This window comes from Callospermophilus lateralis, chromosome 2 (assembly GCF_048772815.1).
Source record: "Callospermophilus lateralis isolate mCalLat2 chromosome 2, mCalLat2.hap1, whole genome shotgun sequence".
NCBI classification, from domain to species: domain Eukaryota; kingdom Metazoa; phylum Chordata; class Mammalia; order Rodentia; family Sciuridae; genus Callospermophilus; species Callospermophilus lateralis.
In genome coordinates this window covers 131,479,927-131,504,649 of record NC_135306.1, presented here as the reverse complement: position 1 = coordinate 131,504,649, position 24,723 = coordinate 131,479,927, and the positions used below count along the sequence as shown (strand labels likewise).

The 24,723-nt window shown below is 35.7% G+C and overlaps 1 protein-coding gene across 1 annotated transcript; it reads left to right on the top strand.

Annotated features, from left to right (window-relative positions):
- The first annotated feature begins 1,220 nt into the window (after positions 1-1,220).
- Positions 1,221-23,933, top strand: Med17 (mediator complex subunit 17). Its single transcript, XM_076846516.1, has 12 exons — positions 1,221-1,795; positions 4,393-4,559; positions 6,932-7,151; positions 8,735-8,871; positions 8,963-9,047; positions 9,390-9,542; positions 10,421-10,551; positions 11,729-11,913; positions 15,972-16,109; positions 19,689-19,806; positions 21,756-21,915; positions 23,063-23,933. The coding sequence occupies exons 1-12, from the start codon at positions 1,546-1,548 to the stop codon at positions 23,272-23,274; spliced, it is 1,956 nt and encodes a 651-aa protein (XP_076702631.1). The 5' UTR covers positions 1,221-1,545; the 3' UTR covers positions 23,275-23,933.
- Positions 23,934-24,723: the final 790 nt, after the last annotated feature.

Genomic DNA, 24,723 nt, shown 5'->3' with positions numbered 1-24,723 from the left:
AAATATGAGTACCTTTAAAAGGTAAAGATTTGGGCTGGGATTGTGGCTCAGTGGCAGAAAGTATGAGGCACTGAGTTCAATCATCAGCACCACATCAAAATAAATAAAGGTATTGTGTCCATATACAACTATATATATATTTAAGGTAAAGACTAGACTGGGTATGTAGATTAGTGGTAAGGGTACAAGGGCATGATGAGGCACACCTTAATCCAGCAACTTGGGAGGAAGACTGAGTTCAAAGCCAGCCTCAGTTACTTAGCAAGACCCTGCCTCAAAAAGGGTTGGGGACATGGTCAGTGGTTAAGTGTTCCTGGGTTCAATCCCTTCTTCCTTCATCATCCCCCTCCAATAAAAACTAAAGTACTAGGAATTAAAAATGTGTGCAATGGGCCTGGGATTGTGGCTCAGTGGTAGGGCACTTGGGTAGCAAGCGTGAGGCATTAGGTTCGATCCTACGCACCACATAAATAAACAAATTAATTAATTAAAAAATAATAAAATAAAGATATTGTGTCCATCTATAACTAAAAAATTTTTTAATTGTATGCAATGAAGAGTAAACACAGTGCTTCTCAAACAAGATTGTGAACAGATTCACTTGTTTGACCCCAAACAGACTTCTCTTTCGAAAATTCACTCGCCTCTGAACACACCCACATATTCTTGGAATGGCACCACGGTGACCTTATTTTCCTATTTTAGGAAACTAGTTCAAAAATCTAGATATATCTATCAGAACAAAATTTGGCAAAGATTCACGATCAATGATATACATAGTCTGTAATTATAGTTCTGTAACGTAAAATAATCCATCTTTCCCCATGCAATAATTATTTCCACTAATGAAGCACTTTATTGGGGACTCATACTGAAATTATAACAGTTTCTTAATGTTTTGAATATTTTCACTCAGGCATGAAATATTAAGTACATGTTAAGTGACAATTTTGTTTGCTGCAAATATTAGCTGTCACGGAATATTTAACAACGGAAACCCGGTAATTTAAACTGGCGAGACGCACAACTGTTTTCCTCAAACTGCCCTTAAATATAACTGTTCAGAGATTTTTTTTTTTCTAGTGTAGGTTTAAGCCCCCAAATCCCATCACTCTCAGCGGGACTCTCATTTCCAAGATTCAGGGAACTATTCCTTTCCTTTTCCTTGCCAAAGTTCGTTCTTCCTCAGCTTTGTTCACCCTTCCCTTTCACAGAACTCTTAACTGCAGACCCGCACCAAAGACCAGCCTCTCCGCCTTTGGGAGTCAAAACCCGCCTTTCCCGCAGCAGTGGCACGCCCCTACACACCCGGAAGCTCCGCCTCCTACACACCCGGAAGCTCCGCCTCACACACCTGATCCTTAGCCGGAAACGCTCCCGGAGTTCCGGAGCTTCACCAGTTTCGTTCCGTGAGACTTGTGGGGCGGAAACGTCGCAAAGCATTCTGGGGACGGCGCTGTGCCAGAGCTGTTTTAGTCCTTGGGGTTCTGTTGGCTTCGGTAGGGTTACGGATTCGCCGGCTTCCAGCCCACTGAAGCTGCCAGCATGTCAGGGGTGCGCGCTGTGCGGATCAGCATCGAGTCGGCCTGCGAGAAGCAGGTCCAGGAGGTGGGCCTGGATGGCACCGAGACTTACTTGCAGCCGCTGTCCATGTCGCAAAATCTGGCGCGTCTGGCCCAGAGGATCGACTTCAGCCAGGGTTCTGGTTCCGAGGAGGAGGAGGCGGCGGGGGCCGAGGGCGATGCGCAGGATTGGGCGGGCGCGGGGTCCAGTGCAGACCAGGACGACGAGGAAGGTAGGGCTGGGGTCTCTGTGCCCGCCGGCATGATGTCACTCTGCCTCTCCCGCGCTCGGTGAGATTGCCTGCGTGGGACTACTTTGAAAGTGTCACTCTCGCTCAGTAGTAATCTCATCGTCGTCTTTTATAACCGGACACTTCAGACATTTCTGGACTCTTAGGACTCCCTTTGTGCAGGTCCCCCGGAGAGGGAGTGGTTGAGACCATGTCATTGGTGAAGTGTTCCAATAATCACTTAAAAAACAAAAACAAACAAACAAAAAAAACCAGACGCCTATAATGTGTCACACTAGTGGTTAAGAGCTCAGTACCTCTTATGGCTTATTAGCTGTGTGGTCTTAGAGTGAGTTAGAAAGACAATTGCAGGCTGGGGATATAGCTCAGTTGGTAGAGTACCTTGCATGCACAAGACCCTGGGTTCTATCCCCAACACCACACACACACACACACAAAGACAATTGCAAGTTTTTGAAGGTTTTTAAGTGGAGACAGATTGTGTTCTTAAAGATTACTCCGAATGCTTTGTAATAAATGAATTATAGGGAAAATTAACTGGAATGGAGGAGGCTACTTAGGAGAGAATTAAAGAAGCAACATCAGTGTGTTTTTGGATTCTCCTAAATGAAGAAAGTAAAACAAAATATTGGAAGAAATAACAAAAAAAAATCATATAACTTAGGAAATATGAGACCTAAGATAGGAAACATAGACCTTATAAAGGAAAATATAACTATATAAAACTTAAAATTAAAAAAGATGCCATAAAGCAAAATATAAGTGGCAGTCTGGGAAAAGTATTTGTAGTACATATTACATAATTGGTTGATAATCCCTGATATTCAAAGAGTCCTTCAAACTGAAAAGAAAAAGATGACTGGAAAACTAGGCCAAAGATATATAAACTGTCAGCTCATAGAAGAGAGACTTCAGATGCTAATAAACATTGTAAACTCAGTCTCACTAGTAGAGAGAAATGAAAATAGTTAAGATGCATAAAATTGGCAAAAATTTTTAAAAATTATTAATACCTATTGTTGGAAATGTGAATTAATAAAGACACTTTGGGATTTTAATATGTGCAAAATTTTAAATGTGCAATTTTTTTGATCCACCAATACCATGCCTAAATAGTTAACCCTACAAAAAAGTTGTATATTCATCTAGTATGTGTCCTAGATGTTTACAACTGCTAGCATTGTTGGAAGTAATCTACATATCTGTTAAAGAGGAATAGTTAAATGTATTATGCATTCAAGTTCCAAATATCATGATGTTAAAGAATGAAGTGGTTCTATCTGGGTTAACATGGAAGTTGTCTCTAGAACATATTAAAGGGAAAAGGGGAGCATGTAAGAAAAACGGGAATATGTATATTTATCAGCTGTAATGATTAAGTATAATAATAAGAAATATTATAGTCATTTCAGACTTTATATAGGTATATGAATGAATAGGAAAATATTTTTTCTCCCCTTAGTACTGGAAATTAAACCTTGGAGGGCTTTACAACTGAGCTTCATCCTCATCTTTTTTGGTTTTTATTTTTGTTTTTCTTTTGGTATAGGATCTCCCCTAAGTTTCAGAGGCTGATTTCAAACTTCCCTTAGTCTCTGGAGTAACTGGGATTCCAGGAATAGCCTACCATGCCTGGCATACTTTCACTTTTTACTCTCATTCTTTGTTAGAATTCTGTATAGCAAGTATGTATTTAATAAAATATATGTGTATGTGTGTGCGTTTAATTAAAGGGAACATGTACTAATAGTAGCTAAAATTGGTTCTGGCATTATCGGTCCATTTGGGGGAGCGGTGTGTACTGGAGATTGAACTCAAGGACACTTGACCACTGAGCCACATCCCCAGCCCTAGTTTGTATTTTAGAGATAGGGTCTCAGGGAGTTGCTTAGCCTCTTGCTTTTTGCTGGGTCTGGCTTTGAACTCGCATCCTTCTATCTCAGCTCCCTGAGCCACTGGGATTACAAGCGAGCACCAACATGCCCTGCAATAGGCCACTTTTTAGTTCATACTTTTCAGTACTTTGGAAATTCTCTAAATTACTTATTCAGATATTAAAAGCTTGAAGGGAAAGGATCATTGAAAACCTTGCATAAGAGCCAGGCATGGTGGCACATGCCTATAATCCCCGTAGCTGGTGAGGATGAAGCAAAAGGAACTCAAGTTTGAGGCCAGCCTCACAACTTTGCAAGAAAACCCTGTCTCACAGTGAAAACTAAAAAGGACTGGGGATGTAGCTCAGTGGTAAAGCACCCCTAGATTCAATCCCTAGTACCAAAAAGGGCGGGGTGGGGGGCGGGCTAGCATAATTTTAAAAATCTATAATGTTATAATGATAGATACAACCTGTGGAAATTAAATATCATATTTGTTTTGTCATAGTAGGATTGCTAATTTAAATGTTAATAAAGATTCAAGAAAGTATGTAGGGAATGGGCAGGCTGACAAAAGTAATTTGAAGTAAAATACATTTTTTATTTCAATTTTATTTTTTCTATTAGTACTCTAAAACTCTAAATGAGTTTTCTATCTTCTATCCAATGTAACACTTCTGTATTTCTTTTTCTCCCATTTTCTAGGGTTGGTAAAATTTCAGCCTTCCCTTTGGCCTTGGGATTCAGTGAGGAACAATTTGAGAAGTGCCCTTACAGAGATGTGTGTTCTGTACGATGTTCTCAGTATTGTTAAAGATAAAAAATTTATGACTCTTGATCCTGTTTCTCAGGATGCACTTCCTCCAAAACAGGTATTTATGGGCTTTGTTGAATAAGCTTTATGGGGCTTCTTAATACATTCCAGGACCATTTTTTGGTTGTGTGTATTGTTCCCTTTTCCTTTCTTGAAAAATTAAGTCCAAATGTAGATGTGAAGATTAACTAATCAAAAACAAAGGCACAAAATTGCACCTTCTATTATTTTATTATATACCTTTGACCTTTGGAAGAGCTAAATTTCATTAACACTATAATAATTTAAAGTTCCTAAAATCTTTTTTTTTCCTTTTGGTACTGGGGATTTAGTTCAGGGATGCTCTACCACTGGGCCTTATCCCCAGTCTTTTTAATTTTTATTTTCAGACATGGTTGCTTATTTTAGCCTTGCTAAATTGCTGAGGCTGACTTTGAAATTTAATCTTCCTGCCTCATCCTCCTGAGTCACTGGAATTACAGGTGTGTGTCCCTATACCCATGGTTCCCAAATCTTAACAAATTTTTAGGGTCCTTGATCTGTCATATATTTTACAACAATGTGATGATAAGCCATGTGTGGTGGCACACTTCTATAATCCTAGCAGTTTGGGAGGATGAGGTAGAAAGATCACAACTGAGGCCATCCTGAGCAAATTAGTGAGGCTATATCTCAAAATGAAAAATAAAAAAAGATCTGGGGCTGTAGCTTAGTAGTAGAGCACCACTAGGTTCAATCACCAGTATAGCAGGGGGAAAAAAAGTGATAATAAAATGACTTTGGAGTCACAGAGACTTGGGTACAAATCCTACCTCTGCCCTCACTAGTTGTGTGACTTTAAGTAAGTTGTTTTCTGAGTCTCAGTTCTCTCTTCTGACTAACCCCTCCAGTTTTTTAGAGATTGATTGGAAAAGTTACGCAGAATTATGGAGGATATTGAAAACTGGGTAGAACTGTTGATATTTGATAAAGAATATATTCAGTTAACATTTTAAAATGAAAGGCAGCTGAAGGAGGAATTGGTGAATGAAGAGTCTGCAACATCATTTCTCACATAGTAATAGTTTTGGAATCTAGAGACATGGTTTTGGAAGACTTTATAGAGTTTAGTAAGTCAGCTTCCTTCCTTTTGCAGAGAGAAAACCCATAGAGGTTTACACTGTGTTGAGGGTTACAGTGAAGCCAGTAGTTAGAGAGCAAAGACAGAGAGAGCTGCAGCACCTCACTCAGCACACTACTTTCCCACCATTCTGTGCTTTTCCCAGAAAGCATTCTCCAGGAATTTCTTATGATCTCTAAGAACTTCTTTGTCTTAGATTTCCTAATATAATCAAAAGATTGTTGTGGCATTTTTGTGAAACATTTTGTGTGCTTTTGACTTTTTACACAGCTTGCAATCTTCCTTTTATTAAATCTGACTTTGTGACTTTTGGGAATTGTATCTGGTTAAAAAAATACATGAATTGGTAGTGATTATGAACATATATGTATGTATATATGATATAGATTTTGATTTCTGTTCAGTTATCAAAAAAGTCAGCATTCAGTAAAGTACATTTAATATTAATGCTACATGTTTTTGGTCTTAATTCCAAAAGCATTTTAATTGCTGTGATAATACAAGATGATTTTTGAGTTATACTCCATTAGAGTCATGTATTTTATCCATTAAATCAAATATATGTCAGGCATCATTGTACTGTCTGTATATAATGATTCATGCCATCACATTAAATTACCATCCAAGCAGGATTAGATGTTAATTGCAAGTGTGAATGTCACAAAAGGGAATACACATTGATGGGGGCAGAGATGGCAATATATAAGGAGAGGAATGGCAGTGCATTAGAAGGGACCCTAACCCAGCATTGGTAAAGTCATGCCAAGTGTTATGTTCTAATTTCTGGTCCATTGTGATGTTTTTCATTTAACAGAAGTCTATATGAATTGACCAAAGAAATAAATTAAGGTGGTTTTTTTTTTTTTTTTACCACTAGTGCTGGAGATAAGGGTTTTTTATCTTTGTTGAATTTGTTTTGTTTTGTTTTACCTTACTGGGAATTGAACCCAGAGGTGCTTACCACTGAGCTACATCTCCAGCTCTTTTAATGTTTTTTTTTTTTTTTTTTTTTTTTTTTTTTTTTTTTTTTTTTTTTTTTAATTTTGAGACAGGGTTTTGCTAAATTGCAAACCTCCTGCCTCAACCTCCTGAGTAGATAGGATTTCAGGTTTGGATTAAAGTTCTGTGCCATTGTGCCTGCTCTAAGTTTATTTTTTTTTTAAGCATTATTATGCATACTTCACCTCCCATCCAACTTCTCTTTGCTTTTCTTTAATTTCTAAATTTTCTCTTGAGTAGGTGTTTTGTTTCTGAATTTAAAATCATCTAAAAATAATACAACACTGCAGTTTAGAATTGTTTTTTTATAGAATCCTCAGACATTGCAACTAATATCTAAAAAGAAGTCACTTGCTGGAGCAGCACAAATACTGTTGAAGGGAGCGGAAAGACTGACTAAATCAGTTACGGAAAATCAAGAAAACAAGCTACAAAGAGACTTCAACTCTGAGCTCTTGAGATTAAGGCAACACTGGAAACTTAGAAAAGTTGGAGATAAAATTCTTGGGGATCTGAGCTACAGAAGTGCAGGTATAGATAATCGTTATAAACTATGCTTTTTGTGTAAGTGTATAGGTTTACTTGTAATGCTACATACACATCCTTCTTAGAAAGGAGACATTATATTGTTTCTTAGCTACATGTTACATTTTGAAAATTTAATATCTGTACACATAAGCCAGAAACTACTCTTATTGTTTAATTTCAGTTTGAAAACCTGTTCAGTACACTTAACAGAAAGTTCAGAGATGAGGTTTATAAGACTCCTGGATCAGAGATGTAAGCTTTGAATGCTAAGAATGAGGCTGGATAGTTGAAATAGCAATTGTAGAGTGATATCTTAAAAGAATTCACTTGAGCTGGGGATGTAGCTTAGTTGGTAAAGTGTTTGCCTTGCATGCCCAAGGCCCTGGGTTCAATCCCCAACACCACACACACACACACAAAAAATGAATTCATTTGCCAGAGCAAGGGCATCATTATGCTTAAATTAAAGGAAGAAAAGTTTATGTGGTTGATTAAACACTGGAGGACTAAATGCCTCTGCATTTATGTGAATAGGGGAATTTTTAATTCTGAAAGTAAAATCCTATTACAAACATGAATTCAAGATGATATGTCCATTTTTACATTTTAGTAGATGGTCTGTAAAAGCAGTGCTTGCTGGTTTTAAAAATTCTAAGTTCTTTCCCACAAATAATTATGGGCAAGTATATAACCTAATTTCTCTTTGGGATGACCACCCATGATTATGAAAGGATTCAAATACATCATTTTTTAATTGCAAGAAGACTTTGAATATCTTCCTTTGTTATAAAAGTTACATTTAATTGCCAACAGGTCACATAATTTAACAGATTTACCCAGATTTCTGTATGGCGCAAAAACAGTCACATCAAAATCTGATAACTGGTTGAAAAAAGGGTATTGTGTACACCCTTTTTTTCTTTCTGTTGCTGAATTCAGAACACTTTTTAATTGTAACCTGATTACAGAGACTGAGCTCCAGAAGTAGTATATTTGTAAGGTTTAATTATTTTCTAGAAACACTTCCATTTTTATTGAAACTCCATTAGAAACTACATTACAAAAATTTGTGTGGTCTGTGGAGTTCATATATAATGATACCATTAAATTAAGGAATTTTTTTAAAGATAAATAACTTATTTTTCCTGCTTCATTTATTCCTTTTGCTCATTGTTCTGCTCTTACCTTCCTCCAAAACACACAACCCTTTTTAGTTTTTGTTTTTTATTTGGTCCTAGGGATTGAACCCAAGAGCACTTTACCACCAACCTATATCCCTAGACCTTTTAATTTATTATTTTGAAACAGGATCTTACTAAGTTGCTTAGGAATTCCAGTCCCTTTTATATTTTTATTTTTAAGCAGGTCCTTGCTAAGTTGCCGAGGCTGGCCTTAAACTTGGGTGATTATCCTGAGTTGCTGGGATTATAGGTGTGTGCCACCATGCCCAGCTCAAAATACACAATATTTTTAGTGGGAACTTAATTTTATAATTCAGTGATGTGGATATATAGTATTACATAATTAATAAAATGTGCTAACTTAATGTGTTGTTTTTTATTTTCCTATCTTTAATATCTCATTAGGGTCTCTTTTTCCCCATCATGGTACATTTGAAGTAATAAAGAATACAGATATTGATCTGGATAAGAAGATACCTGAAGATTACTGTCCTCTTGATGTACAAATTCCTAGTGATTTAGAGGGGTCTGCATACATCAAGGTATTTGTCAAAGCACTTTTTAAGTAACTTCTTATCGATTGCCCTGAAGCTGGTTTGCTGACGTTTCCCCCTTGTTTTTATTGTCATACAGGTTTCCATTCAAAAACAGGCTCCAGACATAGGTGATCTTGGCACAGTTAACCTCTTCAAAAGACCTCTGCCCAAATCCAAACCAGGTGTAGTTATGTTCTTTCTTAATTTATATTTTTAGATAAACTGAAAATAAATATAGATAAGACAAATAGGTGTTTGGGAGTAAGAACAATTAGAAATATACTTTTTATGATTTGTAAATAAAGCATTAGTGAATAGTTGTGCAATTTTTTTTTTTTTTGCTCTAAATTGAACTTATTTACTAGTTTTCTCTGTGTGAAAGAAGTAAGATTTTTATATTTTAGAAAGAGTATACAGTAAGCAGTGTTTTCCAAACTTGTTTTATGTATTCAAGTTTTCATGTAAGCTGGGTTATACATAATATGGTTAGAAGTTGATATATACATAAACCTCTTGTCTTTCAGGTTCACCACATTGGCAGACAAAATTAGAAGCAGCACAAAATGTTCTCTTATGTAAAGAAATTTTTGCACAACTCTCTCGGGAAGCTGTTCAGATCAAATCACAGATCCCACATATTGTGGTGAAAAACCAGATAATCTCTCAGCCCTTTCCAAGTATGATCAGATAATTCTTTGAGATGGAATGGATAGCTGTTTGGGTGTGTAGGGGGAATAACAAAAGCAAAGAGAGAGTAGTGTGCTATCCAGAATAGCAGCCAGTAAAGCACAAAAGACAAGCTACACTTCCAAGTCTGTTCTCTATACTAAATAGTGTAACTCTTGGATTTTAAAGCAATGTATATAAAAAATTTACACTAGCATGGCTACTCTTCAGCATCAGTTAAACAACTAAGATTTACCAGGGATACTGTCCTGTCTAAATGAGATGTTAGCTGAAAAATGTTTACTTATTATATTTCTAATTTGTGGAAATTGGGTTTTTATTATTCAAGAACAATTACTTATTCTAAAACTCAGTTTATAATTAGCTGTGCACTTATATTTTACATAAATTCTTAGGATTGTGTCCTTAGGAAGGAGGAATAGGTTTTAGAAGTGAAAAATTCCATCCCAGTTCTAATGGGAGCAGGGGAGGGTGTCTGTCTTCCAGTTGACAAGACCAGATACCAACTCTATATTAAAAAAAAAAAAAAAAAAAAAAAACAACAGTAGCAAAAACCTTGTGTTTTGTTTTGGTTTTTTTAAGGTAGGAAGAAAAAAAATAATTATATGGCATATTTACCAATCTTCAGCCACAATTTAAGGTTGGCAGCCATATTATAGGTCAATAGAATTTGAATCATCCAAATACATATGAGTTTATTATATTCATGAGTGGTCATTTTCATATAAAAATGTTAATCATAAAGCCTGATCTTCAAGTTTAGAATGTGCCTTTTTGAGAAATGATTCTGATTATACTTTATGAAGACAGTTTGTGCCTGTCTATATCTTAGCTTATATGTGTCTGTCCTGCTTCTTTTTGTAAATAGGCTTGCAGTTATCTATTTCTTTGTGCCATTCCTCAAATGATAAGAAATCCCAAAAATCTGCAACTGAGAAGCAAAGTCCAGAGGACCACCTCTATGTCTTAGAGCATAATTTGCATCTACTGATTAGAGAGGTAATGAAATAAACATTTTTCTTTGCATTGTGGTAATCATGTCCAGGGCAGTGACTATGCACCAATCCTTGCCTGTGTCTCAGTTATTCATTTAACAACAACATTGACTACCTGAAGTGAAAGAACCTTGCTACATGCCCAGGTATACAGGGGTGATCCTAACCCAGTACCTATTCTCAAGAGTGTGTGTGTGTGTGTGTGATGGGGGATGTGTATTTGATACCAGGGACACTACTACTGAGCTGCAATCCCTGTCTTTTTTTTTTTTTTTTTTTTTTTTTTTGAGACAGTCTTGCTAAGTTTCCAGGGCTGGCCTCAAACTTGTGTTCCTCCTACCTCAGCCTCCTGATTTACTGGGAATTTCAGGCCGCCATGTGCCATCGTGCCTACTTTTTAGTGGTACAAGTATACAAATTGTATAGGAGAAATATAAGAAATATAAGAAGCATATGATAAAAGGTGCCAAGGGTAGGATGATTCTGATTAAGGTAGATGTGAGGAAAAGTATCTTGCCATGGCCTGTGAATGGCGATATTGAGTTACTTCAGGACATATTCTACACATAGGTCATCTCCAACTGTGTTTCCAGAGTTCTAATTCATAGTTTAAGGCTGATTTCTTTAGAATCTCCTTAGAAACTTTATAAAAGTACATAGCCCAGCCTCCTTAACTCACTCAAAAATCTAGCTGGATTGTGATAGTGTAAGAGCCAGTGTTTTTTGAAGACACTCAGTGGCTAGGACTGTAGTTCACTGAGCCCTGGCTTTAATCCCCAGCACTGAAAAAAATTCTAAACATTAAAAAAAAAAAAAAAAAATTAAAAGCTCCTCCAGGGTTCTAATAGACAGACAGGTTTGGGAACCAGTAATTGAGACTGGGATAACTATGTCCTGATTGTATGCATTCTCTTGATAAGTCTCTGTGAATAATAATTGTTTTGTTTTTAAAACTTTCAAAATAAAAGTTACAGCTTGAGAGGGGGCCCTTTTGTCTACAAACTTGTATTATGCATGATCTAGACGATAACTTGCATATATTTCTGTGCTAACATTTCTTTTGTATTTAGTTCATATCCATTGACTTCTCTTTTTCCAAAATGTGAGCCATGTTTTTGATTGAACATTGTATAGTATTTACTCCATAGCTAGTGGTCATTTAAAATGGCTATTTTTATTAGTTTCATAAACAGACCTTGAGTTCCATCATGATGCCTCACCCAGCAAGTGCACCTTTTGGCCACAAGAGAATGAGACTTTCAGGTCCTCAAGCTTTTGATAAAAATGAAATTAACTCATTACAGTCCAGTGAAGGACTTCTGGAAAAAATAATTAAACAAGCAAAGCATATTTTTCTGAGGAGTAGGTAAGGATGAATAAAGTTACTGTTTTTCTTTGAAATTGTAGTCCTCTTTCTACAGTTGTTTCATTTATGTTATTATTTGGATGTTTCAACCTTTTTTTTCCAGGGAGAGGAAGGTGGCTACAGTGTAAAAGTTTATGGTGGTGGACTAGGTCTTAGCAAGTGTGGGGAAGACTTTGATCCATGGTTGATCTAAATTACTGTATTGCTTCTATCACTACAGTACATGTTTGCAAAGATTACTGACTAGGGATGTGCTTTAGGACAAGTTGCTTCGTTCCTTCCTCTCTCCCTTCCTTTTCTTTCTTTCTTTCTTTTTTTAAATACTAGGATTGAACCCAGGGCACTCTGCTACTGAGCTAAGTCCCCATCCTTTTTTAAAAAACATTTTGAGACAGGTCTTGCTAAGTTGTCCAGGCTGGCCTTGAACTTGTGATTCCCTTGCTTCGTTTAAATGGGATTATAGGAGTGCGCCATTGTTCTCAGCAGAACACCATACTTTGTTCAATAACCCATCTTTCAGATACTTATTCCCGAACATTTTATGATTTGGAAGAATTTTTTCCCATATTTACTTATTTAATTCTGTTCTTTGAAGTAGATAGTGTTAACCCCATTTTCACAGATGAGAAGATTGAGGCTTTGAGAATATAGGGAAGCTTGCCTAAGGTTACAAAGTTAAAAGTAACAAAATTGGTATTTATGTTCAAAGTTTCTTGGTAAGTGATTAAGCCCCAGCTTAAATTTATCTTTCATCCTAAATTCCTTACTCCTTCCATGGTATCATGCTATCATGCTATCTTTTTCTTTCTTTTTTCTTTTTCTTTTTATGTTTTTTGTTACTGGGGACTCAACCTACGGATGCTTTACCAATAAGCTACGTCCCTAATCCTTTTTTTTTTTTAATTATTCTTTTTTTTTCTATTCCTTTTTGTTTGTTTGTTTGTTTGTTTGAGATAGGGTCTTGCTTAAGTTGCTAAGGCTAGCCAGAAACATGTAATCCTCTTTTCTCGGCCTCCTGAGTTGCTAGAATTATAGGCTTGTCCTATATTTTCTAATGTCTTCCTAATTCATTTTACTAAAAGCTGAATGATCTAAATTTCTATTCTAAGACTGTGAACTAATGTGCCCAAGTCCATGTATCTCCTAGTCTTATTTTCTTTCTTTTATGCATATTGTTTACAGAAGGACTTGATGTGATTGGACATAAATAATGTTATCTTTTTCAGTACTAAAGGGTGGCTCTTCTATTTCATTGTTGGTACTTGGTGAGGAGGTCAGTTTTTACTTCATTTATAATTTTGCCTTGATAGTACTTCAGAATTGTCATTCAATCAATACTTTATTTATCTTGTATTTTATTGTTGATTTTCAGTTTTTTCTTGCTGATACAATCATAGTTTTATTAATACATTAGTTCATAGTCTTAGCATGGAAATTTAGGCCATTCAGCTTTTACTTAAATGAATTAGGAAGATATGTTTAAGAAGATAGTATGATACAGTGGAAGGAGTAAGGTATTTAGGGTGAAAAATGTGTTTCATAAGCCAGTGCTCAATCACTTGGCAAGTAACTTTGGGCAAGTCATTTAGTATCTTTGGCTCTATACTTATTTCCTTTTAGTTGGGGATATAAGATTGATCTTGGGATCAAATTAAGAAACATATGCCAAAGCTCCTTATAAACAGTAAAGTATTACATAGTAGGTTACTATTAATATTCCATTTATAAATTTCAGTGACAAAAGCTGTTAATTTGAGTGTATTACTAATCTTGCAAATTTCTGAATGAACATAAAGTTAAATATTCTATGAATTATATGAGGGGCATAAGAAATAGCTGTCTTTATCGCTATTATAAATTTGTAAGCAGCAAAACTTTAAAAATGTTAATTTTGCCCCAGTTATACAAATAATGTGATGCCCAATAAGAACAGTAAAGAAAAAAAATCTATATAATACTATATACAGTGAAATCTATTAACACATTAATGTATTTTTACACATGTGTGTTGGGGTGAGTTTATCTCTCTTTCTCTCTCTTTTTTTTTTAAACAAATCTGGAATCCTAAAATTTTTTTTTTTTTTTGGTACCAGGGATTAAACTCGGGGGCATTCGACCACTGAGCCACATCCCCAGCCCTATTTTCCTATTTTATATTTTATTTAGAGACAGGGACTCACTGAGTTGCTTAGCACCTCACTTTTGCTGAGGCTGGCTTTGAACTCAAGATCCTCCTGCCTTAGCCTCCTGAGCAGCTAGAATTACAGGCGAGTGCCACCACAACTGTCTTCTAAAATATTTTTTAGTTTTTTATTTTATTTTATTCTTTGGCACTGGGAATCAAACCTGGGGCCTTGATCATGATAGGCAGGTGCTCTATCACTGAGTCACATCCCTAGTCCTAGAATCATAAAATCTTATATCCTGGTTTCACTTAGTATTATATTGTAATTTTTTTTCTTTTTCATTAAATGCTTCTCAAATATATTTTAGTAGTCATGTGATGTACTATTATGTGAATATTCCATTGTTTTCTTCCCAGCTCTCAGTTACTAGGTATTTTTTACTTCCAGTTTATTGATACGTGCTGAGTGGAATATTATCACATATATATCTATCTGTTATAGGAATTTCAAAGCACTGTCAGGGAAACAAATCATGGAAAAAGAAGAAAAAGTTAGGAACTGATATAAGACACCATAATGGAGCTAACCTTACAGGTGTTTATGTAAAAGCCCCTTGTCCCCAGTGGCTATTTTTATTTTTTCCTATTTTCTCAAGGCTTTTCTTTCTCTTTCCAGTAAATTAGAAACAGTAGGTTACTATTAATATTCCATTTATAAATTTCAGTGACAAAAGCTGTTAATTTGAGTGTATTACTAATCTTGAAAATTTCTGAGTGAACATAAAGTTAAATATTCTATGAATTATATGAAGGGCATAAGAAATAGCTGTCTTTCCAGATAATTAGAAACTAGGGGCCTTCAGTATTTTTTTAAGTTGTCAACGGACCTTCATTTTATTTATTTATATGTGGTGCTGAGAATCTAACCCAGAGTCTCACACATTCTAGGCAAACACTTTACCACTAAGCTACAACCCTAGCTCCATGATTTATACTTTGGATCTAAACAGTTACTATTATGTAAGATACAAAAAAAAGATTACTGTATTTGGAAATAGATTCCCTGGTTTTTGGTGCTGAAATTGGACTCGAGTGTTTGCAGCCTAGCCTGCAGCTATGCAACCTTGGGCATATTGCTTAACATTGCTAAATTTCTTTTTCTTTCCTTCTAAAAAATGGAGATGATGGTACCTATCTAACACAATGGTTGTTAGATTAAGTAATACTATACTCATTACAATATTTGGTATATGATGAGTACTTGAATCTCATTTCTCGCTTGTATTTATTATATTTTCTCTCTTGGAGTACAAGGATTTTTTTGTTGTTGTTTTTGTTTTTGGAGGGTTTTGTTGTTACGTTTTGTTTTTTGTGGTGCTGGGAATCGGACTCAGGGCCTTATATATGCAAGGCACTCTACCAACTGAGCTATATCCTCAGCCCAAGATTTTGGTTGTATTTAAAGTCTCCAGCTTTTCTTGAATATGATGATGATTCCATTACAATATAATAGGTATAATTGTGGATGTGTCCCAAGTCATTTGTTACCAGGGATAAAGTACAGACATTTATGAATGATTTATATCAAGTTAGTACCAGAGAAGTATCTTTCTCACTTGTGGTTTGACAAGCTTTCTTGAGTGAGACCAAACTAATGGAGTTAAAAGGGAATAAATGCATCCTGAATTGTGGTAATCAGGTGTGTGACCACAGCATGTTGTAATGTGAAGCTGAGTACCAGCACATCAGTGCAGCGTGTGGGAGGTTCTTAGAATTCTCTGTACCTTTCTTTTAAGATCTTTTTTTTAAAAGTGGTAACATTTTCAAAAGTACTCATCTAATTTCCAATTTTTCATGAAAATGTTATGAGTGATTTAAATCCTTTCATTTATATGGTGACTTTTTAAAAAATTTACCTTCTTTTCTTCAAAAGAACTGCTGCAACCATTGACAGCTTAGCAAGTCGCATTGAGGATCCTCAGATACAGGCTCATTGGTCAAATATCAATGATGTTTATGAATCTAGTGTGAAAGTTTTAATCACATCACAAGGTTATGAACAAATATGCAAGTAAGTATCAAAAATAAAAGGTAGGTGTCTAAGTTAAGATGCTTGTTATGGGGGCTGGGGATGTGGCTCAAGCGGTAGTGCGCTTGCCTGGCATGCGTGCGGCCTGGGTTCCATCCTCAGCACCACATACAAACAAAGATGTTGTGCCTGCTGAAAAACTAAAAAATAAATATTGAAAAAAAAAAAAAATTCTCTCTCACTCTCTCTCTCTCCCCCCACTCTCTCTTTAAAAAAAAAAAAAAAAAAGATGCTTGTTATGTCCTGGTTTTTGTTGAGTGATTATGTTAAGCTTTTGGTTTCTATTTGCTTGGGTGGCATAACATTCCAGCAAATTATATCAGCTATAAAGTGTTTGTGAGAATGAGAGGTAAGAATATCTAATATAGTGTCTCTTAGATAAATGTCACACATTTAAGCTACAGTAAGAGGTAAACTCAAGCACTGAATAGAAAGCTGTCTTGCCATCTCTAATGTTTAGTTCATGTTTAGAGGCTGTGGCAAGGTATATGAAGAAGTAAAGAGGGCCATTTATATTAGAGCCCATACCCTCCATTTTGTGCCTAGAACAGCTGAAGTTTCTCATCAGAGCTGGTATTGATCTGGGTCTAATCCAGTTCATGATTGTGCCCTTAAAAGTAAGTTATAGCTGTCTGTCTGTGAAGGGATCAGAATGATTTTTGTCCATTGATGGAAATGCAGTGTATTTGATTTGCATTCACACATCAGAAGTTAATACAGTTGGCTAGGAGCCATGAAAAGGAGTTTTGGGTCTCATGTGAGCCTCTATAAAATTTAACAACTGACAAGATATAGCTGAATTCCTTCTTCCAGGTTAGTCTGAGAGAACTGCCAGCATACATTTGTCAGGATCTGTGAGTACCTTTTTATTTTTCAAGTGTTAGCTGCATATTCAGACATACCTAACTAACTATAGCAAGCAAAACACTGTGAGAGACAAAATTGCCACCATTTGGAGTATGAGTGGAAAATGCATTTATAATGCTGCTTTTCATTATGGAAATTTTAATTCACTGTTTTTTAAATGTAAAATAGTAGATAATGTAAGATCAAATATGGAAGATTAAAAAATAGCATACAATGAACAAAAAATTAATTTTGAATTTCCAGGGCAAAATGGTAGAGTGAAGCTGGATCATAGTTTTCTAATTCTTTTTGTTTTTGTATTTTTTTTTACTTGTTCTAATTAGTTATACATGACAATAGAATGCGTTTTGACACATTATACATAAATGGAGTAAACGCTCTCCTTATGGTATAGTTTTCTAATTCTGTGCCTCAAGAAATAAAATAATGAGGGCAATTTGTGTGTTGGGAGGTGTTGAATATAAATGAAACAAGTTTGGGTGGGTCTTTAAACTGTTATGGTGGGTGATAAGACCATAGGCCTTCATTATATTATAATCTACTTCTGTTTGTGTTTAATTTTTTTCCATAATAAAATAATTGGTATGAAGATACTTTGTATACAACCAGAGATATGAAAAATTGTGCTCTATATGTGTAATATGAATTTTAATGCATTCTGCTGTCACATATAAATAAAAAAAATATTGAGTGAGTGAGCACAAAAGGAAGAAAAAATTATCAGCATTCAGTAGTTTATGTCTGGAACCAAGACCAAAACAACTGTTAGATTTAATTATAGAACCCAATGTAAATTCTGTGAAGAAAGTTTAGTGATAATGTTTCCTTGACAGAAGGAGAGGGCATCAGGGAGTAGAAGGGACTAATAAGATGCCTTTTTCCTCATCTTTTAGAGCTGGAGTTATAAAGTTTATGACATTTAGAGTTAAAGGTCCTCACAACTCCTCAGGAACAGCCATGTTAAAGTCTTACACATCTTTCTAGGAAAGTCTGCATTTACAGGCATATGTATTTCACCTATAACCTGCTTCTTTTACACAGATTTGTGTGATTTTTTAAAATAAGGGTTAGGGTTCACATAGCAATTTTAAATTCCCTGTTATATAATTATCATTGCTTTCTAATTTCAGAACATTTCTGTCACCCCAAAAAGAAACTATGCATATTAGCAGTCATTCCTGATTTCTGTGCTTTTTCACTCTGAAATGTTATATCAGTGAAAAACATTCCTTTTCAGAACACATAGATCTATCTCATTCCTTTTTCAGCCTTGTGTTTCATTTTATGTATCAAGACTTTTAACCCTCTATTAATGAACATTTTTGCTGAGTGCCAGAAAATTAACTTACACATGTGCAAATATATCTTTATTAGATAAAGTTTTTATCAGATGTAATTGCTGGATCAAAAGATAAGAACATTTAAATTTTTTAGTCATATTACAAATGGTTTTTCAAAGTGGTAGTCACAAGTATGTTCCTACCTATGGTATATAATAAGAATTCCTATTCTTTTATACCCTTATTTTAAAAATATTTTTAAAATTTGCTTAGATTTATGTTTTTTCTTTATGCCTTCTGAGTTTTGTGTTTTTCTTTCAAAAAACAATGTAAATTTCAATTCATCAAAATCAAAACTTTATGTAGACTATTGTTAAAATACCTTATTCACAAATACTTGCTATAAAACAATGTTAAAAACGAGGTATATATATATATATATATATATATCAAACATAGAAAGACGGTGCTGTTTTTCTATATTTGTTTATCTAAGCTATTTGAGGGATTTCCAGTCTCTTGTGCGTGTTCTTTGCTAAAATTTTAGGTTGTTTTAGAAGATTGTAGTGATCTGAATGTTATTTATTGAATATTTTCTGAGTTTCTTTGTTTGACCTAAGCCAGTTTAATAGAATGTATGTATTCTGAATTGTTTGCTAATTAATTCAGGAAGGGCCAAACCTTTTAATTAAAGTCCCAATTTCTGAGAAACCCGATAAAGAAAGATATGATCTATATTACTAAGTGTCACTATTTATTGAAACATGATCACAAAATGGTAAACTGCATCTAGATTGAGGGAAATTTTTTTTTTTTTTTGATACTAGGGATTGAACTCGGGGCACTAGACCACTGAGCCACATCCCCAGCCCTATTTTGTATTTTATTTAGAGACAAGGTCTTACTGAACTGCTTAGCACCTTGCCATTGCTGAGGCTGGCTTTGAATTCGAGATCCTCCTGTCTCAGCCTCCTGAGCCACTGGGGCCACCTCATCCAGCAGATTGAAGGGAATTCTAAATGCTGATGGGGATGACTTTGGACTTCTCTGAATGGGAAAACTGAGCATCTCTCTTATGGGGACCCTGGAAATATTCCTCTACAGTTATACATATTCCCAATATGAATCTTTTCATAAAAAAGGTGTACTGCTGCTGTGTAGACAGCTGCATGTGCTTCTGTGTGGACTGCCTTAGAAGAAAAGCATCTGATGTTGGCCTCCTGAGTAGACTGATGTTCATTGTGATCTGCAGTGAGTTTGATTGTTCAGTAGAACCAAAGAAGACCTTTTCTTCCCCAGAAGTGTTGGTGTAGCATAGTAAAACTGTTATGATTTTTCCATGATTAAGTTTTACTGTTTGTAGTACTATATATTTTTTGAACATTTCTGATTTTTAGTGTATGTGTCTATAAAGGTCCATTCAGCTGCAATTGAATATTGGAGTTGAGCAGATTCGAGTTGTACACAGAGATGGAAGAGTAATTACACTGTCTCATCAGGAGCAGGAGCTACAGGATTTTCTTCTATCTCAGGTAATTGTTGCAGACTACAGATCATAAGCCCCTTCCTCTTATATTATAACTGCTTAAAGAGCAAACTGAGTAAGAAGTAGTTAAAATGTAGTAAGTTATATAAGGAGAAAATCAGTGTTTCCCGCTCTTTCGTTTAATTTTTAACATTATAATTTGTGACCTATTGGTTAGTCGAAAGTGTTGATAAATTCTTAGATTTGTTGTACTTTGTGTTTTGGATAAAGAACAAGTTTTGAGATTAACAAGTTTCTTGTTTTGCAGATTGCTGAGGTTTAGCCTCTTCAGAACTAGAAGTGAAGTATTAACCTAAGAAAATTAGAGAAAGGGGGTCAGATACAAACCTATAATGACCATTATCTATAAAAAGAAGTGGAATATTTTAGTCATTAACCCTAGGAGAGAGTTCCTCATATTAAGGCAGTCTAGAAAAGTACTAGGTACTAGTCCCCACTCTACCCCAAACTTGCTTTGTGACACTGTACAAGTTTCTGGTCTGTCCTTCATCTATAAAAGGCAGTACTTTTCATACCTTGTTTGTGAATTTAGTCTAGTGAAATGCTGAATTATGGGAGAAACGATAAGTTTTTGAAATACTAGTGTATAATACTTTTTTTTTTCCCCACATAAAATTAAGGGAAAAAAAATACTGAAACTCTCCATTCTTGCATCAGTAATCTTACATATTGATTTGCCTCTTTGGTACCAAATACATAAAATGCATTTGTGAGGCACGACAGCTCTTAGCTAATCATATCCTAAATGGCTTTGGTTAGCTCAAGCACACACATAAAAATGTATTGGAATGTTACTGAATAACTCCCAGAATTGATGGGAAGTGTAGAGGCGAAAGTTTGCAAATGGCAGGGATCAAAGGAAGCTAGGGGAATGGCAGTGTTGCTATCCTGGCACTACTGCATCCCCCACTGGTGGCAGAATGCATTCATTCAGCGTATGATCAAGAAACAGGTAACAAGCCGGGTGTGTGGTGCATGTCTGTAATCATAGTGGCTCGGAAGGCTGAGACAGGAGGATCCAGAGTTCAAAGCCAGCCTCAGCAATAGCAGGATGCTAAGCAACTCAGTGAGACCCTGTCTCTAAGTAAAATACACAGTAGATCTGGAGATGTAGCTCAGTTTTGAGTGCCCCTGAGTTCAATCCCTGGTACGCTGTCCCCTACCAAAAAAAAAAAAAGATGGCATACTCAGGAGGGTCTGTTGATTAGGGTCTATGTACAACATTATGGGTGTAGGAGAGCCACCAAGCCACAGTGTGGTAACTTGCTGTTAGTAGAAACTGGGTAACCAGGCCCCAGGGTCTTAGTAGTCACCAGTCCTAGGCCAGGGTTGGGGGAAAGAATAAGTTATAGGAACCCTAAACGGGAGAGTAATGCAAAACAAGCCACCTTGATGAGACCAGCAGCCTTTTGTCAAACAACCAGTCTGGATAACTTCACAGGGAAAGTACCAGGGGAATGAATGTTTTTATCACACTCTCTTCCTTGCCACCTTGTTGGCTGTCATTGATAATCCTCATTACATAGGTGGCTGCCTTTGCCTGAAGTCAGAGGACATAGAAGCTGGTAGCCAACACTTGAGCCTCCCAGGGCAGAGAAGTTCGGTGGAGACTGGATTTGAATAGGGAGTAGAAGATACTTGCTTGGTACTTTTAGTGATGCCTTACATTCAGTGATCTATCAGGAGACTCCAGTTGGCCAAGTTTAGTTCATGTGCCTGTTTTGAAGCTGCTGGTAGACAAGGGATTTGAGTATCAGGCAATTTTAGCTACTTCAGTGGAAGATGGGGTTCTGCTCCTTCTCCCTAGTAGTCACATAGAATAGGACTCTTCAAACATAAGACATGGAAAATCCCAACAAAAGTTTATGAGCATGATCAAATTGCAAAGTAAATATCTGTGCTGTTTGTCAGTCAAATTTCTTTTTTCATCCACAGATGTCACAGCATCAGGTTCATGCAGTTCAACAGCTAGCCAAGGTTATGGGCTGGCAGGTACTCAGCTTCAGTAATCATGTGGGACTTGGGCCCATAGAGAGTATTGGCAATGCCTCTGCCATAACAGTGGCCTCCCCGAGTGGTGACTATGCTATTTCAGGTACTCTCTGCTTCTTTGAAAGAACAGACCTTTGGGAGTTTGACCTTAATATTTAGCTTTAATAATTAAGTATATGTAAAAGTAGTAGTTAACATACATACACTGATATTTATCTGATAATACTTATTATTCAAAACGAGATTATTACTTTTCTTTATAGTAGTTATAAAAATGTTCAGCTTGGCGAGCACATTTTCTAGTAGATCCTCTGTAATGTGTCATCAACATTTTTACTACTGCAGACCCAAACATTTTGTGGATAAAAACTTTAAAAAATATAGCTATAAACGTGGAAAGAATAATATCTGATGCCAAAAATATAAAGGGATGAAATAAAAGAGAGCTGTTTTATTAAGCACCTATGATGAGTGGGTACTTTAATAGGACTCCCACATACATTATCTAGCTTAAATTTTACATTTGTAGGATTTAAATTTTTAGTATGATCTTTTTCTACTATCTGCTCTTAATACTTTAAAATTCAAAAATTGGGTAGTTTGAAATATCTCCCCACAGGATCCTAGTCTGACTCTGTAAGCTTAGTCATTGCTATATTTTTATTGCTAGAATTTTTGTTTGTTTGTTTTTTGAAGATAGGGATTAAATGCAGAGGGTTGCACATGCTAAACGTGCATTCTTCTATACCCATTGTCCCGTACTGCTAGGAGTTTCAAATTACCTTTTTTGTTTTCCTGAGTTAGTAGCTAAAACCTCATTAAAACCTGATATTCTTAATTCAGAATAATCTTTCCTTTATCCCTTCCAGTCTTTATTCTGAATAGTTGAATATGCTTTATATATTAGTCTACTTATTGAAAGTTGAATTATCAAATGAATGTGTTTTAAAAAACAAGTCAGTGATTTTCAAAAAATGTAGGACTTTCCTATGCCAAAATTCTTCTTGCCTAATTTTTGTATTTAATAAACAGTAAATCAGAGATATTTATACCAGCCTGGAGTGAGTGTGTGTGTGTGTAAATTAGTTTTAGAAAGTTAGTATATTGAAATTGAAAAGAACTTTTAACAAGATTAACTTGATGAACTGATAAGGATTTTTATATTCACAGTAGAATAAAGTTGTGGGATTTATCCTTGTTTTCTGGTTTGCAAAAATGAGTGTAATTACTATTTTGATTTTTCTCCATAGTTCGTAATGGACCTGAAAGTGGCAGCAAGATTATGGTTCAGTTTCCCCGTAACCAGTGTAAAGACATTCCAAAAAGTGATGTTTTACAAGATGGTAAATGGAGTCATCTTCGTGGGCCATTTAAAGAAGTTCAGTGGAATAAAATGGAAGGTCGAAACTTTGTTTATAAAATGGAGCTACTTATGTCTGCACTTAGCCCTTGTCTGCTATGATTTTTTTCCTGAAATTGACTTGAGATGTTTGCAAATTAATTATAAGCACAAAGAAGAGAAATCTTCCAAAGGAGTATTATTTAAAAATAATAATTAGTAAATGTTTTCCTAGCAATTTGAAATCTTTCACTTTATAAGTGATGTACTTTGAAATGCAGAAGTTTATGTACAGTTGTAGGTATATGGGGAGAAGAAAAATAATACATTTTTTTTTTTTTACTGCAGTTAACGTGAAAGTGTTATTAATGGAGGGGATTAAATTTGCTGTTTAAAATACCCAGTCTTTGATGTTAGCATCAAATAAAGTGTGTAGTCAAAAAATCTCCAATTTTTGCCGATTAATTAATAGCCCTAATGAATTGTTTCCTTAATCAACTTCTCATTCCACTGTTTCTAAAAAAGATCACATAAGGACATTGAGACACTCTGTCATCTAGCTTTCTTACAGAACTTCACTTGCATTGATGAAGCCAGACCCTGTCCTTGAGTATACAAGCACATGGCAGCAGAGGAACAGGTCTTCCCTTTAATTCTAGGGCTCCTAGGGTGTGTTCCTGTATTAGTAAGTGAAGGATTTCTTCTCCATTTGTCTTCTTTTGCATGTCTTGGTCTAAGCAGGTAGTTATAAAAATTGTTTGGAAGGGGCAGCTGAAAGCATGGAAAGCTGCAGATTTGGGGCTGGGATGTACTTCAGTGGTACAGCGCTTGCATGGCATGCATGAAGCCCTGGGTTCAATCCCAAACACTGCAAAACAAAACAAAAGCTGTATCTGTCTTTTTTGTCTATTCTCCGACCTTAGAGACCTCATGAGCAGCACTAAGTTCATGTTCATGCCCAGCTCCCTGTGGTAGCCCTTGGATTGCTTCCTCTAATTATAGTCTTTTCCATTAGCTCTCTGCTTTCTCAAAGGGAAAAAAAGTAATGGATTAATGGGTTGATTTTTCAAGTAGTATGTTTGTACTTACCCCACTCTAAAGCGTGCCAGAAGAATTCCCATTAGTTAGAGGCTTATATGCTTTTTAATAGCACTGAAAATAATATATGTAAGGTCTCCTTATAAGTAAAGCTTTCAATTTTTAAAATGTTCTACTTTAATAATTTATAAGATTATCAGTAATAAAATCCTTTGTATTTCTCCACCTTCTTTTCTTCTATTTGTGTACTGGGATGAACCCAGGGGTGTCATACCATTGAGCTACATTTCCAGCCCTTTTAATAAATTTTATTTTTTATTTTGAAACAGGGTCTCAAATTGCACAAACTGGCCTCTAACTTGCAATCCTCCTGTCTCAGCCTCCTGGATTGCTGGGATTAAAGGCCTGTACCACCACCTTCTCTCTTTTTCTTTAAAAGAAAAAAAAAAGTGACGCCCATGTGCCATGGTATATGTCTGTAATCTCAGCAACTCAGGAGGCTTCTGAAGCAGGAGGATTACAAATTCAAGGCCA

Excerpts from the sequence above, each read along its gene's own strand:
- Med17 (XM_076846516.1), top strand. The coding sequence starts at position 1,546 with ATGTCAGGGGTGCGCGCTGTGCGGATCAGCATCGAGTCGGCCTGCGAG. Across the intron at positions 1,796-4,392 it reads AGACCAGGACGACGAGGAAG|GGTTGGTAAAATTTCAGCCT; the intron begins GTAGGGCTGGGG and ends CCCATTTTCTAG. Across the intron at positions 4,560-6,931 it reads ATGCACTTCCTCCAAAACAG|AATCCTCAGACATTGCAACT; the intron begins GTATTTATGGGC and ends GTTTTTTTATAG.